The 16139-nt window shown below is 41.6% G+C and overlaps 1 protein-coding gene across 6 annotated transcripts in view; it reads right to left on the bottom strand.

Annotated features, from left to right (window-relative positions):
* The window catches only part of nphp4 (nephronophthisis 4), a 182956-nt gene that overhangs the window by 146190 nt on the left and 20627 nt on the right, over positions 1–16139 (bottom strand). For all 6 annotated transcript variants that reach the window (XM_061845009.1, XM_061845041.1, XM_061845033.1 and 3 more), the window contains exons 6-7: positions 2907–3067; positions 2628–2692 (exon numbers count right to left, since the gene is read on the bottom strand). In XM_061845009.1, the coding sequence (XP_061700993.1) occupies positions 2628–2692; positions 2907–3067 (226 nt within the window). The remainder of the gene's footprint in view (positions 1–2627; positions 2693–2906; positions 3068–16139) is intronic.

Consider the following 16139-nt stretch of genomic DNA (forward strand, 5'->3'; position numbering starts at 1 on the left):
GGTCACTGTGATTTGACGGGCGCGTACGCGCCGTCGCACTCGCAAATCTGCACGAAAAGCCACACGCGTAAAATTTGTTACAAGTAGAAATACATAGGTATTGAAAGACGTCTGCCCAATAGTGCACTTGTCGCACATTCAGCGCTCATGAAAACCGATCCAGCGCAGTGAACCGCAGCCTGACGTCTTTTTTTTTTTTTTTTTTAAATACACGGAAGCACAGTCTTCGACCTGCTGCTCAGGCTACTTCTACTTCCTTGTTTACCTGACACTGTCCCCCCGCGCTCTTAAAGGGGTCCACACATAATTAGACAGAACACACACCCGTAACTTTATATCTGCGGGCATGACTGACCACACCTGTACATTTTTCAAATGTGAGTGACTGATAAATGGTTGATAAACGTGGTGAAAATGCAGAAATATGTAGCTCAAAAGTTGGCCAAAGTAAATAAAAGGGCAAGGTGGGTATGGTTTCATCATTCATCTTTTAACACAGGACATGACTGATCACTTGCAATGGGGAAAAAAAAAAAACAAAAACAAAAAAACCACGGCTCTCATCCATTTTAGAATTCAATAAATTCAACTATCAAGAAATTCTGCTGGAGATAGAATGAAAGAAAAAGGGTTACGACCATGTAACTTCTAAAATAAAACGAGAGTGGCAGCAAGCAAGCGGTGTGCCGCTTGAAACAGAAGAGCAACTTTGACTAAACAACGAGCCGTGTGGTTAATAATTCAGATCATGTAAGAGTCCGTTTGAAAGAAGGCTTTCTAATATTCATGGGACATGATAGCCAAGACAGGAATCCTGCGCTCTCACTGAGCACATTGTTATTCATACCGCAAGCACTATGGTGTTTTGTAATTTATAGTTTGACTTTTAACATACCGTCTTTACATAACTAAGAGATTAAGGGGAAAGATCAAGATTTATACTCAAATGCCTAATCAAAGTAAAATTTACATTCGATTACAATGACAACATAACCTTTTAAATGAGCGTGATTGCACTAATTGATTTATTCTAGCTTTAAAGTACTTATAGAGTATTTTGTAGTCGAAGAGCATGAAAACTGACTGATTCTTTAGGATTACAATATTTTGATTGTTTATTAATCGGCAGCACGGGTTTATTAATCGGCAGCACGGTGGATCAGCTGGAAAGCATTCGCCTCACAGTTTTGAGATCCCAGGGTTCAATCCCAGACCCGCCTGTGTGGACTGCTGATTACGCTTCAGAAAACCAGTTTAGATCTTTACATTCGCTTCTATTTTTGATGAGTATATTTAAGAATCAGGCGGCATGGTGGATCAGTTCATAAAGCGTTGGCCTCACAGTTCTGAGGTCCCGGGTTCAATCCCGGACCCGTCTGTGTGGAGTTTGCATGTTCTCCCCGTGCCTGCGGGGGTTTTCTCCGGGCAGTCTAGTTTCCGCCCACATCCCAAAAATATGCAACATTAATTGGACACTCTAAATTTGCCCCAAGGTGTGCTTGTCCATGCTCTGCAATTGGCCGGCAACCGATTCAGGGTGTACCCTGCGCCCTGCCCGTTGACAGCTGAGATAGGTTGCAGCACTGCCCGCGACCCTTGTGAGGATAAGCGGCTAAGAAAATGGATGGATGTTTATCAAGCTCAGTTAATGCAAATTTGAGTGCCATGCTTGGCCTCAACTGGCACAGGCACTGTTGTTCATCTTTACTCATTAGAACTGCAGTCATAAGTCTGATTGGTTGATTGCTTGGTAGGTTGGTTGAAATCTCTACATTGCCCATAGGTATTACATTGAGAGCAAACTGTTGTTTGATTATAACAGTGGTTTAGGGCATGGCGTCATGACAGGGAGGTGGGGGGGCACGCGGCTTGTTTCAGCCTCCTCACCTGACAAATTTCAAATTCCCCCCAGGTTCCAATTTTCCTTCACCTACCGCCGCTATCACAATTTTTTGTGCTAGCAACCCTCCTGCATTTCAAGCGATGGGGGCGGAGGAGGTGTGTAAAAAGTTCATCTCCAAAAAGGGGGGAGATCCCCAAAAAGTTTGAAAACGCCTGGTGTATACAGTACGGCAAATAATTGGCGACCAGTTCAGGGTGTAGCCAGCCCATCGCCTGCAGTTAGCCGAGATAGGAACCAGCATATCCGCTCGGATTAGCGCTGCAGAAAATGGATGGACTGATCTAAAACCGCTACGACCTACACCCATGCATACCTGCTGCAACTTCACATTGATCTACTCAATACAACGCCGTCATGGAACGTATTTTAACAGAGTTGCTGATAGGGGAATTTACATGTGAAATATAAATACCACCTGTCAACAGTCAGAAATCTTTCTCTCTTCCTTTACCTTCTAATTTTGCTTTTATTTTAACGTCTATTTTTTCTTTTATGTAAAGAAATAAACAAAAAAAATCAGGAAAAGGACATTCAGAAATAGATAATTCAGGCCCTTGATTGCAAAACAAACAAAAACTATGCCTTCAACCTGGAAAGCTGAGGTGGCATAGTTAGCATCACAGTATCGCTGATCTTTTATCTCAATATTTAAAATATACCACTTAAACGAACATGCAAAGCTACTAGAGATTTACTGTAAAATAAATGATATAACTGTTCTTACAGTCAACAACGTCCTTGAGCAGTGGGTGTAGAAGAACTCTCGGTGACCCATGAAGTAGATTCAGTCTAGAGGTTGAAAAAAAAAAAAAAACATATGATGATTGGCGTATTTGGCTTTGTTTGTACTACATTGTATAATGCAGCCCTAAGAGAGCACAAGCCAGTGCGCTTGGTAAAATAGCAAGATTCACGTACAAAAACTATGGGATTGCGGGCCTATTACTATGTGTTGACAAACAAAACCTCTGCTTGTTATGTAAAGCTAAGATGGGCTCATCACCGTCTGTCCCCATGAGGTTCCGTCTTGCTGGGAAAAAGATCCAAAACGGTGAAGCCTTGCCCCAGGGCCTGCTGTGAACCGTCTGACCTCGTTGACAATGCCACCAGCTCTAACACCAACACGGTGTTTGGTAACCGCAGAGATGTATGGAAGTACAGGATCTGGAGGAAAGGGGAATGTTGTTATCACAAGTGGGAGTTGCTCAGCATATAAAAAGACTATCAGAATTTCAAGGAAAAATATCCTCTTTTTTTTTTTTTTTTTTTTTTAAACCGGTCCAGTTCACATGCATGGTAAAGCCACTCATTCAAACAAATGGACCTTTTGAGTACGAGCGTACGAAATGGAATCATTTCGTGAACTGATTCACTCGTCTCATTTTAAGATTGGATTAGACAAGACAAATTTGGTCTTTTACGACTGCCATATGTCAAACTACTGCCATAAATTCTTGCTGTGACTCCAAACTGGCAACAGTACACAGCATGAATTAACACAGTATCCCCTTTTTGAAGATCATTGGGTTACATCTTGTCAAATCAATCACTGTCGCGGGTGGAAGGGACCGGAAACTTGTCAACACTATCGGATATTACAGTTACCATGGCGGCAATAACAATTATGGCAAAGTATAGTGTTGAAGAAAGAAAGGTAAAGAAAAAATGTGTGTGGTGTCATCCCGAGGTCCTCCGGCGAGAACGATTTGGGCTGCTCATTCTTCAAGGAAAGCTTGAGATGATGTTTCTATACTTTTAATAAAGCTAGCAAGCAGGCAACACAACTTTATGTGGCTAGCGAGTGCTAGCACTAATGTTTGCATTGAAACATGCCTGTGTTATGGAGATTCATGTTCTGAAGCTTCGGTTACAGTTACAGTTTGTGGTCATGACTTAATATTGACGACAGCGAGCAAGGAAGGCGCGTCGACATCAAGGTGCTATGTTGGCGCGCAAGGGAGGTGCGTCGACGTCAAGGTGCTATGCTGGAGGTTTCTCGTTATGCACGAAAATTTTTTTATAAAACACACTGTTAAATGGTTGACCTCTGGTTACTTCTAACCGTGTAATTACAGGGCAATCATAACATTTTGAAAACTTGAAATATGAGTCCAAACCACCAAAATAATTTGGCCAAACTTCAGACATAAAAATGTAGACAGTGAAATTTATATCAAATAGGAGACTGCGCTTACAAGTTATACTTCAGAAATAAGTACACGAGTAATTTCTTTATATATATATATTTATTACATTATCTGAAAGAGAGCGAGATCATGAAATATAAAAGTGAGCGATAAAATGCGTGATCTACAGAGACAGTGCTACAGAGAGACCTAATCGTATTAACAGTTGCCAATTATATCATATTTGAGAAATTTACGTCCAACTTAAGTTTGTGTTTTCTGGTTTGGATATGCTGAGATATTTTTTGCTACTCGGCTTCCATAATTGATCATATCGGAACACGGAGTGCCCACCACTTTGCCGCGAACGTCCACTTTTTGTATGTGTTTGGTTAGACATGTTGATACCGTTTTCGTTCCTATCTGCACGGTTACACTTTTTTCAAACCATGCCCATCTGAAACAGTTTTTTACCCCGTGGTTTTTATCAATTTCCCTTGCACGATCGTCATCTTTATGCTCCAAGACTTGCGCCAAACTGGCAAACGTGCAGACTGCTCGATAACATATGCGTATGTATGTTTATAAGTTATAACTATGCCGTAGTAAACAGAATGCTTCTCTATGAAAATACCGATGAAATACCGCCGGGAATCGGGATGTTGTCATATAAACACCAAATTTAATGCAAACAGATAGCAATGCCGTTTTCCACAATCAGGGCCGTGAATAATTTCACGATGAGCGTTGCCGATAGATGCTGGCGGCCGGTCTTGATCACAGCCTCGCCCTGCGTCAAGCTGTACCCTATCCTAACCCCCCGCCACGCTAAATTTTCTCAACGGATTAACATGTTCCACAAAAATGACATTGATATGAATGATATGAATCTGTGGAAAATTCTCAAGCATGATGGACTTTTAATTTTGGCCGACTAGGGCTATTCTGGGCCCGAATAACCTGTCATGGACATCATCACAAGATAAATGTTTGGTCATCCTATGCAATATATATCACGCCCGAGCTGGGAAATAACCTGTGATGGCAAATGGGGGTTAAAATCTTGTTGTCCGATCCAGACATAAATTGAGTTCAGTTGCGAGCGTGTGCCATATTAGAAACTTCCTCGAAAACAGAGCAACTTGTTGGGCAGTGACAGTGGCCGTGCGTGCAGGCGTTGCCGACAAGGCGGCAGGCTTTGTGGGCTCTCGGTCTTCGGGCCTTTTCACACTGCACTTGAAATGAGAACAGCACCCTAAGTGCAGTACTATCTGTGTAGCCGCCAACCAGGCTTTTGCCCTGGGACCAACCAGTGCCAAAAGTCTGGTTATTAGGCTATTGTTGAACGCACTCTGAAATAACTCTACCAGTCCCTCTCTTCTCTGGATCAGAAAAGAGGATTTCAACCACATTATTAGCCTGATTTGCTATCATAGATGACTTCCTCTCTATTGGATAGGCCTTCTGACATCACTGTGGTTCCAATCTAATGTTGAACAATTTGAGAGTGTGTCACGTCCTGGCAAACGCATCGCGTGGTGGCACGGCATTCTGTCCTTGCACCCTTGTAGGGCATACATAATAAATGGAATGGGTTTGTTGCTATGTGTACTGTGAAAATCCATTTTTTTTGCACAGCAGCCATGACAGCATATCAAAATGTCATTTTATGAAACTAGGACGCGTGGCCGAGAGAATGCGCGGCTAATCGACTAATCATGCAAGTCACATACTTTGAGTCTCTATGTCCGTGCAGTGAGGTGACAAGAATGGTGGGTTGTGAAAAAAGTAGCAAAGCAACACCCTCTGAGACTGAGTCATAAATTATGTACAGCTCTGCCTGTAGAGAAATGCTTTAAACATTAGGGGGCAAAGTAAACTGCCTAATTATGTCCAATCTGGCAGTCAATCACAAGGCATCCACCCAAAAGAATCACACCATGATCGTGTCTATAAGAAATTTAAAAAAAAAAAAAAAACAAGGTGGCTAAAAGATCAGGCAGTTCTTTACGTTGCCAAATGAAAAACACAAAAGTTCCACAGTGATTACTTTAAATTCAAATACTTCATTAAGTGGCACAATTTGGAGTAGGACCAATATTTTAAAGAGACCACAGTTTGTTTGGGATTTCACTTCATCATCCGTCATGATACAGTTCGTGGCGTCATACTGTAAAAAGCGAGGCCATCTGTGCACTTTAGAAGACCTCATTTCAGCTTGCATCAAGTGACTAACTGTGTGTGTGTTTAGGATTTGACTTGGGCTACTTGCGGCTTTTAGAACACTTTTTCCTGAAAGGACAAACAACTGCAAAGAAGAAGGATATCCAGCGGAAATTACTCCAGTTTTTAAGATTACAACAATTCTCAGTGGTTGTGTGAACGGTCGAACGTGCGCTGAAATTAACTGCCGTTCAGTCCACGGTGTAGTCTGTCCTTTGCCCAAAAGTAACTGGAATAGGCTTCAACTCTCTGCAATCTTCCATAGGATAAATGGTACAGGAAATGGAAGGATAACTGTGTTATTTTAGAAGAAGCGGCAATGAAATGGTTCTTCACTACGTACTGGTTACCGAGCCTCTGTTTGGTTAGCTGCCGAATGCTTGATGAGAGTGTAGAAAACACATTTTCCGATTACATGAGTGGCTCTTTACAGTTTATACTTGTGTGACAGTTAATGTTTGATAAAAATCCAAATGCAAGAGATTTCACTCTGAAGTTTTGAAAGTCAACCAATGGGGGGGGGGGGGGGGAATGGGGAAAGAAAAGAAAGCCAACCAAGATGAAGTTTGGAGTTTTTGGCAGCGGAAGGGGGAGGGGCTTGAAACGGATTAGGCTATTTATATGTAAAACGCGTTTCTACTTGTGAAAGTTTCACGTTACGAAACAACTTCTGGAAAGGATTAATTTCTTAAGTAGAGGTACAACGGTATAAAGTTTTTCAAATTTAGCTGCTCATTATTGGACTGGATTCTAGAATTCTGCATCCTTGTATCCAGGTTGTATAGAGATCTTCAGGATATAAATATATAACAAAGCTACAGTAGAAACTGAAAGGTGGTCCTTGAGTAATGGCCACATTGAAGCAAATTACAAAATAAAACTATCTCTGATGATTACAAAGATGAATGTGGTACCTTACGTCCCCTACAGGTCCTGTCAATTTGCAAAAATAAACTGGTTGCCAGAACCGCTTGGCTTTCTTGTCTATGAAATCATCATAAATCACTGGACTTCAGGTCAAGTAATCGATTGAGCAAAAAAAAGTAGAAAAGCAGGATGTAATATGAAAGCGGATGGTGGGTAGAACATGTTGCGAGCACTGATCACATTTTCCCATATGAAAAATGCTGTCTCCGAAAGTCAAAAGAATTTAATTGAAGGAGTGTGCTCCTTTTCCTTTTCTCAATCATTCTCCATCCTTCGGTTCCACTTAAAAGAGTCGTCAAACATCCAAGATGGGCAGGATAACCCGACAGTGGAGGATCTGACATCAAACATTTCATATTCATGTGGATGAGCCCCTCTGGTGAATAGACTTGCAAAGGTTCTAACCTTGCTATTTTTACGCGCATTCCACGGAGGACAGTTGAGCCTTTTTTGGGAGGCTCTTTGTCGTCTGAGTTAGGTAGTCGTGGTGGTAATTGTTTCCACATTCCACTTTGCCGTTCAAATTGAAAATAATAGACTAACCTACAGCACAGGCGCTCGCTCATTTGCATACATAGAGGCACCAAATACGAGATGCACCCATTATCCTTCTGATATTGCCCGAGTTGTATTCTTCAAAATTATCAACAAGATTGTTGACTTTTCATAATCCAATTCATCTTAGTGGACCTTCAAACCCAACTGTAAGTCACCGCGGCGCTGTTGTATACATTTCAATTAAGAAACCATACATCCACCACTTACCGCCACTCAAACCACCAATTTTTTAAAAAATTGCCACTTTAGTCCTTTCAAGTAAGTGAAACATTGGGTTAAACTTTTTCCAGGTCATGCATTTGTTTGTCAACTATATATTATCTCAAATAGTGCTACTATAAATGCAGTTTCACAAATAAATGACTAATGTTTGGCCATCGGGAATACACAAGTAGAAACTGTAAATACCTTCGGTATGAATGAGCGCGCCTGCCACGTTTATGGGGAGCTCCACACTTTCAACTTGGTCTGACTCAGTCCATCCTTCCTAAAGTCTTGCCGTTTGTATCAGTTATTGTAAAATGGTCATAACTTCCACGTAACTTCCGGCCTACAGAGCGCACCTGGTTATAAGCCTCACCCAGTACATTTGTAAAGCAAATACCATTTGGTACATACATAAGCCGCACCTGTGTAAAAGCCGCAAGTGCCCACATTGAAACGAGAGATATTTACAAAGAAAGACAGTACACAGAGTTTAACGCCGTGCTAATGCTCATGCCAGCGCCGGTTAAAAGAAACATACTGCTATAAACCACTGAGACACGTCAGCAACACGCTAGCGCAGCACTAACGTGGCCGGACTGGTAAAAGTCACTTCCTCGGCACATATATTCCACCGGTCTCACTCTTACCGTTTCCGCTCGAGCGCCCTCTTGCGGCCGTTAGAAAAAAAAAAAAAATGCACAAATTAGCCGCATCACCGCATAAACCACAGGGTAGAAAGCGTGGGAAAAAAAGTCGCGGTTTGTAGGCTAGAAATTACGGTAATTTGATTTATCCATCCATTAGCTTCTCCTCACAAGGGTCGCAGGAGTGCTGGAGCCTATCCCAGCTATTTTCGGGCAGCAGGCGGGAAGCAGTGTGCAGGTTGAGGTTCCTGATCTCTGGACCAGGAAAGCAACAGTCCTCAGAGAAAAAGTAGGTCCTAAGTCATTTGTTGTATGGTAAACCGTGATAATCCCAATTACGTGTGATTTATAACTATTATGAGAAATATTTAGTGAAACAAAATTATAAAAATATAAATAAGAGCTACTGTATATCCTGTACCACTCATTTGAAAACAAAACTCAAATTTCTAGGAGAGGCCAGGATATTTTGTGCTACACTTTACTAGTCCCCAGCTCCAGCTAAAGAAAAACAGCCCCAGTTTATGATGCTGACACCGCCATGCTTCATTGCAGTTGTGGTCTCTTTTGGTGAACCCGAATACATTTTCTCACATGCTATTGGGAGATTTCGGGTGACTTTGTAAAATGAATGCTTTTCTTCGGAAGATCAAGCTATCGTCCGACCACCCAATTCGATTGCCCGGACAAAAAGACGAGAGATTGTTGTCGTGTGTACTAGGCAACCAGTACTTGTCAGAAATTTCACCAGTTCTTGATAATGTCACTGTTGTTCCACTTTCTCCAATTCATGATAACTCTGTTTCGTCATAAATTTCATGCGTTGGAAATTCTTTTTGTATTCTTGTTCGGACGGATGGCTTTGAAAAATGACACCCCTCTAATGCTGTGGAAATAATTATTATAAAAATGTCAAGAAAAGCCTACTGGAACAGCTAAACATCATTTGATATTATCAGATATGCTTAAAACAGTGGCAGGTGTGTGCTAACTCACATTTAATGACTTTCAACATTAGAAGTGAATTCGGAACACCGACAGCCACATCCCCAATTAGAGGGTGTGCACACTTGTGCAACCACATTGTCATTCATGTTTTGTTTTTTTAGACACTCGTGCAACCACATTATTGTAAATCTTTATTCTTAATTTTAACGTTTGTTTAATCTTTATTCTTCTTCTAACTCCTAACCCTAAATCTTTTTTACTTCTTGTCTCAAAAATATTGTATTGTAATATTGTAAAAAAAAAAAAAATGTAAATTTTTTATTTTTTATTACAAAAACTTGCCATTTGAATATAGGTGTGTCGATTTGGCTCCAACCCGTGATTCAAATGAATAAAAACATAATTTTCTAAAAATCACCAAAGAAAATAATTTTTGCATAATCACCACAGAAAATACATAAACACTTTCATAACTGCACAAAACATTCACTGAATCGTTAGTCAAGGTATTGTGGTGTATGAATTTTTGACTACTGTTTTTTTTTTTTATTATTAATATATCAGCCGATGGTTAAGGAGGCAATCATTTCTTGCTGGAGATAAGAAACAAACGGAAATGTAATGAAAAACATTCAATTATCAAATGATGCGGGTCTCCTCCCACCACGATGTCCGTCCGTCAATCTCGACGGAATTCATAAAATGAAGCCACATCATAACTGAACGTCTCTTGAACCTTTACATATCCACTGCGATCCCCATTTCACAAGGTGGAAAAATCACATTGCAGTCAAAGGACCAGAGTCCAGAGACAGATTAATCCAGATGTGGACATTGTTCCTCAAAATTTTAAGATGAAAAGGTGCAATTCCTTTTTTTTTTTTTTTTTTAAATCTTTCTCACTGCTTTGATACAGCTCCAAATTGATTCTGTCTGGCAAAGAAGAAAAAGACAGAAAAGGGAGGGCAAGGCAAGCCCCGACGGCTCACTTGCTCTGTTTCGGTTCTATTGAACAAAATGCCTGAAACTGACCATTTTTGACTAGTTATAAACGATATAACAGATCAGCATGGGGGGGGGGGGGGGGGAATACATCAATCACAGCGGAATCTTTCAAGTCGAGCCTAGGGGGTTGTACAATTTTTACTTTAAACAAATTGTTCAGGACCAAAAAAAGTCAACCAAAGTGCTCGGATTTGCAATCCTTGAGTGGGAAGCAGCTCTGGCAGTTAGTTAGCTTTAACCTCAGCGCTTCACACCTTCACCTCATTCAAACGTTCGATCTTCTGCGCAAGGACAGGCTGGCCGCTGTTATGACAACTACCTGGGCCTCTCTGACGAGCCCCTTTACACGTTTTCATGGACATTCTAGCGGGTTTTTCAGATGAAAGCCTAACGTTTGACAACAACGGGAGGGGAACAGAAAAAGCCACCCAAACAAAAATAAAATACAGCTTTCATGTGTTGTCTAAGCTTATACAGTACACTGTATCTGCAAAACTACCTCGATACTGTTGACTACGCCCTGAGATTTTGCTATTAAAGCATAGCAAATGTATTTATATAGCGCATTTCATACACAAGGTAGTAGGGATTTGAATACAAAGATATAAAACATTTAAAACAGGGGAAAAACTAATTATATCTATACACTGCCTTGTGAAGGTAGTATTATATATACTGAAGTCATAGAAAAACTGCAAAAGGTTAGTGGTCCGATTTCATTTGCAGTTTTTTATCGCACACACAAGCACTTGAAAAAAAGATTGCGTTGTTATTCATCCATCCATTATAAATAACTGTAGTTTCAGTACATTCTGCACCACGGGTAAAAGATTTTTGACGTGATTTCACAAGCTAATCCTGTATTATTTGCGCGTAGGCATCGTCTGAGGAGGAGGTTCTAAAATTTGTAGGCAGTGTACGAACAAAAATAAAGTACAAATATATCAACAGATTTGAGTGTGAAAGGAATCCGTGCGTACGCATGGTTAGCGAATGAGGGAGACCGATCTGGATTTTGGTGTAAAATTTAGACCTTGTCGTATTGAGCAGTGTTTTAAACTGTTTAACTCGTTTTACCGTTTATGGTGGCCTCATTCCGTCGTTCTCAAAAACTTTGGGGGAGATGTAGCGCACGATCTGTCGCGATCCTCAAAGTTTCATCGTGAGTGATTGCATTGGCGATTAGCTGATTAACGCTGGGCCTGTAAATACCTTTTGGTTGACAGGAAACATCTTTCTTTTCGATGATCTTCTGCAAAGTTTCCGGCCTATAAACCGCAACTTTTTTCCACACGCTTTCAACCCTGCGGCTTATGCGGTGATGCGGCTAATTTGTGCATTTTTTCCTAACGGCCGCAACGGGGCACTCAAGCGGAAAAGGTAAGAGTGAGACCGGTGGAATACATGTGCCGAGGAAGTAACTTTTACCAGTCTGGCCCTGTTAGCAGTACGCTAGTGTGTTACTGCCATAACCAGTAGAATATATGTGCTGAGGAAGTGACTTTTACCGGTATGTTGTTTTTTTTACCGGCCCTGTTAGCAGTGTGCTAGCGTTAGTGTGCTGCTGCCGTGTCTCTGTAATATTTACCGGTTGTTGTTTTTTTTTGTTTGTTTTTTTAACCGGCCCTGTTAGCACTGTACTAGCATGTTGCTGCTGTGTAACTGCCGCGTCTCGGTGATTTTTATCAGTATGTTTTTTTTAACCAGCCCTGTTAGCCCCACGCTAGTGTGTTTCTGCTGTGTTTTTTTTTTTTTTTTAACCGGGTGTTTGTGCTGTGCTACCGTGTTACGTTTTTTTTTTTACCGGTATGCTTTTTAACCAGCCCTGTTTGTACTACCGTGTTGTTGCTATGTTAAGCTAAGCTAAGGTATTAAAATTCTGAAAACTCTTTCTGTGTACCGTCTTTTTTTTTGTAAATATTTCATGTTTCAATGTGGGCACTTGCGGCTTTGACACAGGTGCGGTTTATGTGTGTACCAAATGGTATTTCCTTTACAAATGTACTGGATGAGGTTTATAATCCGGTGCGCTCTGTAGGCCGGAAATTACGGAACATGTATGCCAGTCCCCCAAGGGAAATGTGGTTTTGAAATTACAAGGAAATGACAAGTTTGTATTATGTACTATCCGACATAGGCCAAATTGACCATGGCTTAGAGTCCACTGTCTCAAAGGCAAAGGCTGAATTTGGGAGGTAATTGTGTTTACATTTCTGTTGTGCTATATTGATTAAGTAAAACAAAAAAAAAAAACAAAAACAAAAAAAAAAATGGGACTTGCCAAGAGATGCCTTCTGAGGATATTCATAAAAACTTAGAATGACTGAATGAATGTTGAATTGAATGAGTTCCTGCCAATAAGATCACAAGTTACAGTGAAATTGACCCTTCAAATCACGCAAGTACAAACTTCACCACTGGAAATGGTCAAAAATGATCAAAAATATAAATGCCGCAGTAGTGCGAGTTGGTTTCACAGTTTTCACTGTTTGATCAAAAAACTAGGAATCAGTAAATGAACTAAGTGTAAATCGAGAAGTAAATAGAATTCAGACAAACACAACAACTAACGAAAATGGAATATGGCTCTAGAACTGACTTGTAGAAACAAATAATTCTGCAAACTGACTGAAGGTCCAGAGGGAATGTGAGCCTCTAGACTTACAGGAGACTTGACGGGCACTACACACCTGATCAAAACACCTTCTAGTCTGAAGCAGAGACGAGTAACCAAGAACTCCCAACGCAAAGCAGATCAGAATATTTGCTTGATGCTACCTTACACCAAACTTCGTCACTGATGTGGATTCCCATGACACACGTTTGCACTTCCTCTGGTGTATCCAGTGCTGCACATGGTGCCGAAAAAATAAAACGTAAAAAAAACTGTATCCTACATAATGAAACATCTAGGCTCAGCTGACCACAGGTCACAGTTCTCACTCGGTAGTCTTGTTTTTTTTTTTTTTTTTTTTTTTCCCACCCAGGTTTTGGTCTCCTGACATTTAGTTGTTCTGAAATGCCTCACAGTCAGTCCGCAGGCAGTGTGTGTGTGTGTGTGTGTGAGTGTGTGTGCGCACAGTGGGAATGCAAGTGGAGCACAACAAAATGTAGTTTAAGAGCAACACTGGAAAATTCCACGCTCAAATGTCGACGTTAACGTGATAATCGACGGTAAGCCAAGTACGGCGGAAGTCTGAAGTGGAATGCCTCTGAAGTGAAATCATTCTGAATTTGACTACAATCCATCACACTGACAGCTGTTCCAAATATTTTGAATTCATTTATTCGACAAAAGAAACAAAATATTCGGCACATTTCTCATTATGACACATTACAATTCTACACAGCTGCAAACCTACTTTGTATAACCACAATAATTAAAATATTGTTCAATGATAACATCCGTCCATTCATACATTTTCTTTGTCGCTTATCCTCACGAGGGTCGCGAAGGACTGCTGGAGCCTATCCCAGCTGTCATGGGGCAGGAGGCGGGGTACACCCTGAACTGGTCGCCAGCCAATCGCAGGGCACATAGGGACAAACAGTCGCACACACAATCACACCTAGGGGCAATTTAGAATGTCAAATTATTGTTGCATGTTTTGGGATTGTGGGAGGAAACCGGAGTGCCCGGAGAAAACCCACGGAGGCACGGGGAGAACATGCAAACTCCGCACAGGAGGGGCCGGGATTGAACCAGGGTCCTCAGAACTGTGAGCCCAACGCTTTACCAGCTGAGGCACCGTGCTGCCCTCAATGATAACACTTCAAGCAAATATAATTATATGATATGTAGAAAGGTATACAGCACTGGATTCTGTTTTTTGGTCTGAGTGGTCATAATGCAAATGTGACTGAGTGTAACTACCTCTTAATGACTATAAGATAATCTTGTATTTGTAAGATTGAAATGAAAAAACAAACATGCTAAATATCAACATGTTGTCACAAAAGAAACAATATGGTTTGATTCCAAGTGGAGCAGACTATCGTCCTGCAAAATGTATGCACATGTGCGGATCAAATCAAACTGCAAACATGAAAGAACGCTCTATTTTGACATCATTTCAAAGCAGTCATCAGTCAATCATTTAACCAAAGACATTTCAAAATCTCACTAAATTCGGTGATGCGGCTACTTTGTGCATTTTTTTCCTCACGGCCGCAAGGGGGCACTCGAGCAGAAAAGGTAAGAGTGAGACCGGTGGAATACATGTGCCGGTGAATTGACTTTTACCGGTCCGGCCCTGTTAGCGCTGCTAACTGTGTTACTGCCGTGTCTCAGTGATTTTTACTTGTATGGTTATGAAAAAATGTGCCGAGGACGTGACTTTTACCGGCCATGTTACTGCTGCGCTAGTGTTAGCACTGTGCGAGCGTGTAGCTGCTGTGTTACTGGCGTGTCTCAGTGATTTTTACCGGTAAGTTTTTTTTTTTTTTTAACCGGCCCTGTCACTAGCGCTAGTGGTAACATTAGCACCACGCTCGTGTTCGCACCGCACTAGCGTTAAACTCTTTTTGTGTACCGTATTTCTTTGTAAAAAATCTTGCGGTTCAACGTGGGTTTCAATGTGGGCACTTGCGGCTTTTACACCGCTGCGGCGTATGTACGCACCAAACGGTATTTCCTTTACAAATGTACTGGGTGAGGCTTATAACCAGGTGCGCTCTGTAGGCCGGGAATTCCAGTAAACTTTCAAAAGGCCATACTGGGCAGATGACTCTTCTGACTTGAATTCCGAATTCCCAGCGAACGGCTGCGCGGGGCAGGGTGTGCCACTCCGGCGTGTAAAGCCGTTAAGCAGCAGCTGCTCCACTAGATGTTTTGTCCCTTTGGAGCTAAAATATTGATCAGTTCTCCAGCGGGCCTCACAGACTTCGCCCCCACCGTCCCCATGTATAATTGAAGTGTATGGCTCTCCCTCGCTCTCTGTGGCATGCCAGTTGGGAGCAGGAATTAAGCACAGAGGAACCCAGAAAGCCTCTCTGCGCTGCCATAGCGGCTCCATTGTCCATCAATCATAAGGCTTTTTCCACACGGAGGATTTCACGGGCTCGCTACATTTACAGAAGGGAGCGGCAAACCTTGCGAAAGAACGCCGCCATCTGAAGACACAAGAACACAACACTCAATACGGGGTCCCTGCTGGTCATTTATCGGTCCACTTGACTCCTCTAGGTCGTTTTGGGCTAATGTGCGTTCATACCAGATGGCGGGGCAACTGGTTGCTTTTTATTTGATTGGTGCGGTTTCTAAATCGCAATCCCAGAAAAGCGAGGATTTGGCCGCAGTCCACCACATCAATAAGATTTTCTTTGCCAACACTTGCAAATAATTCACAACGGATTTTCTTCAAACTTTCAAAAGGAGTTCTGACACAGGGGCCCTTTTGCATTGATGTATAATCCAATCATTCTCATTAAATGGAATGGTTAAAGACCTACTGTAACTTCAGTCATAAGTGATGTACCGTAATTTTCACCCTACAAGCCACCACTTTTTTCACATGCTTTCAACCCTGAGGCTTATGCGGTGATGCGGCTAATTTGTGCATTTTTTCTACCCCCGCTTGAGTGGAAAATGTAAGAGTG

The sequence above is a fragment of the Syngnathoides biaculeatus genome, chromosome 2 (genome assembly GCF_019802595.1).
Source record: "Syngnathoides biaculeatus isolate LvHL_M chromosome 2, ASM1980259v1, whole genome shotgun sequence".
NCBI lineage: Eukaryota > Metazoa > Chordata > Actinopteri > Syngnathiformes > Syngnathidae > Syngnathoides > Syngnathoides biaculeatus.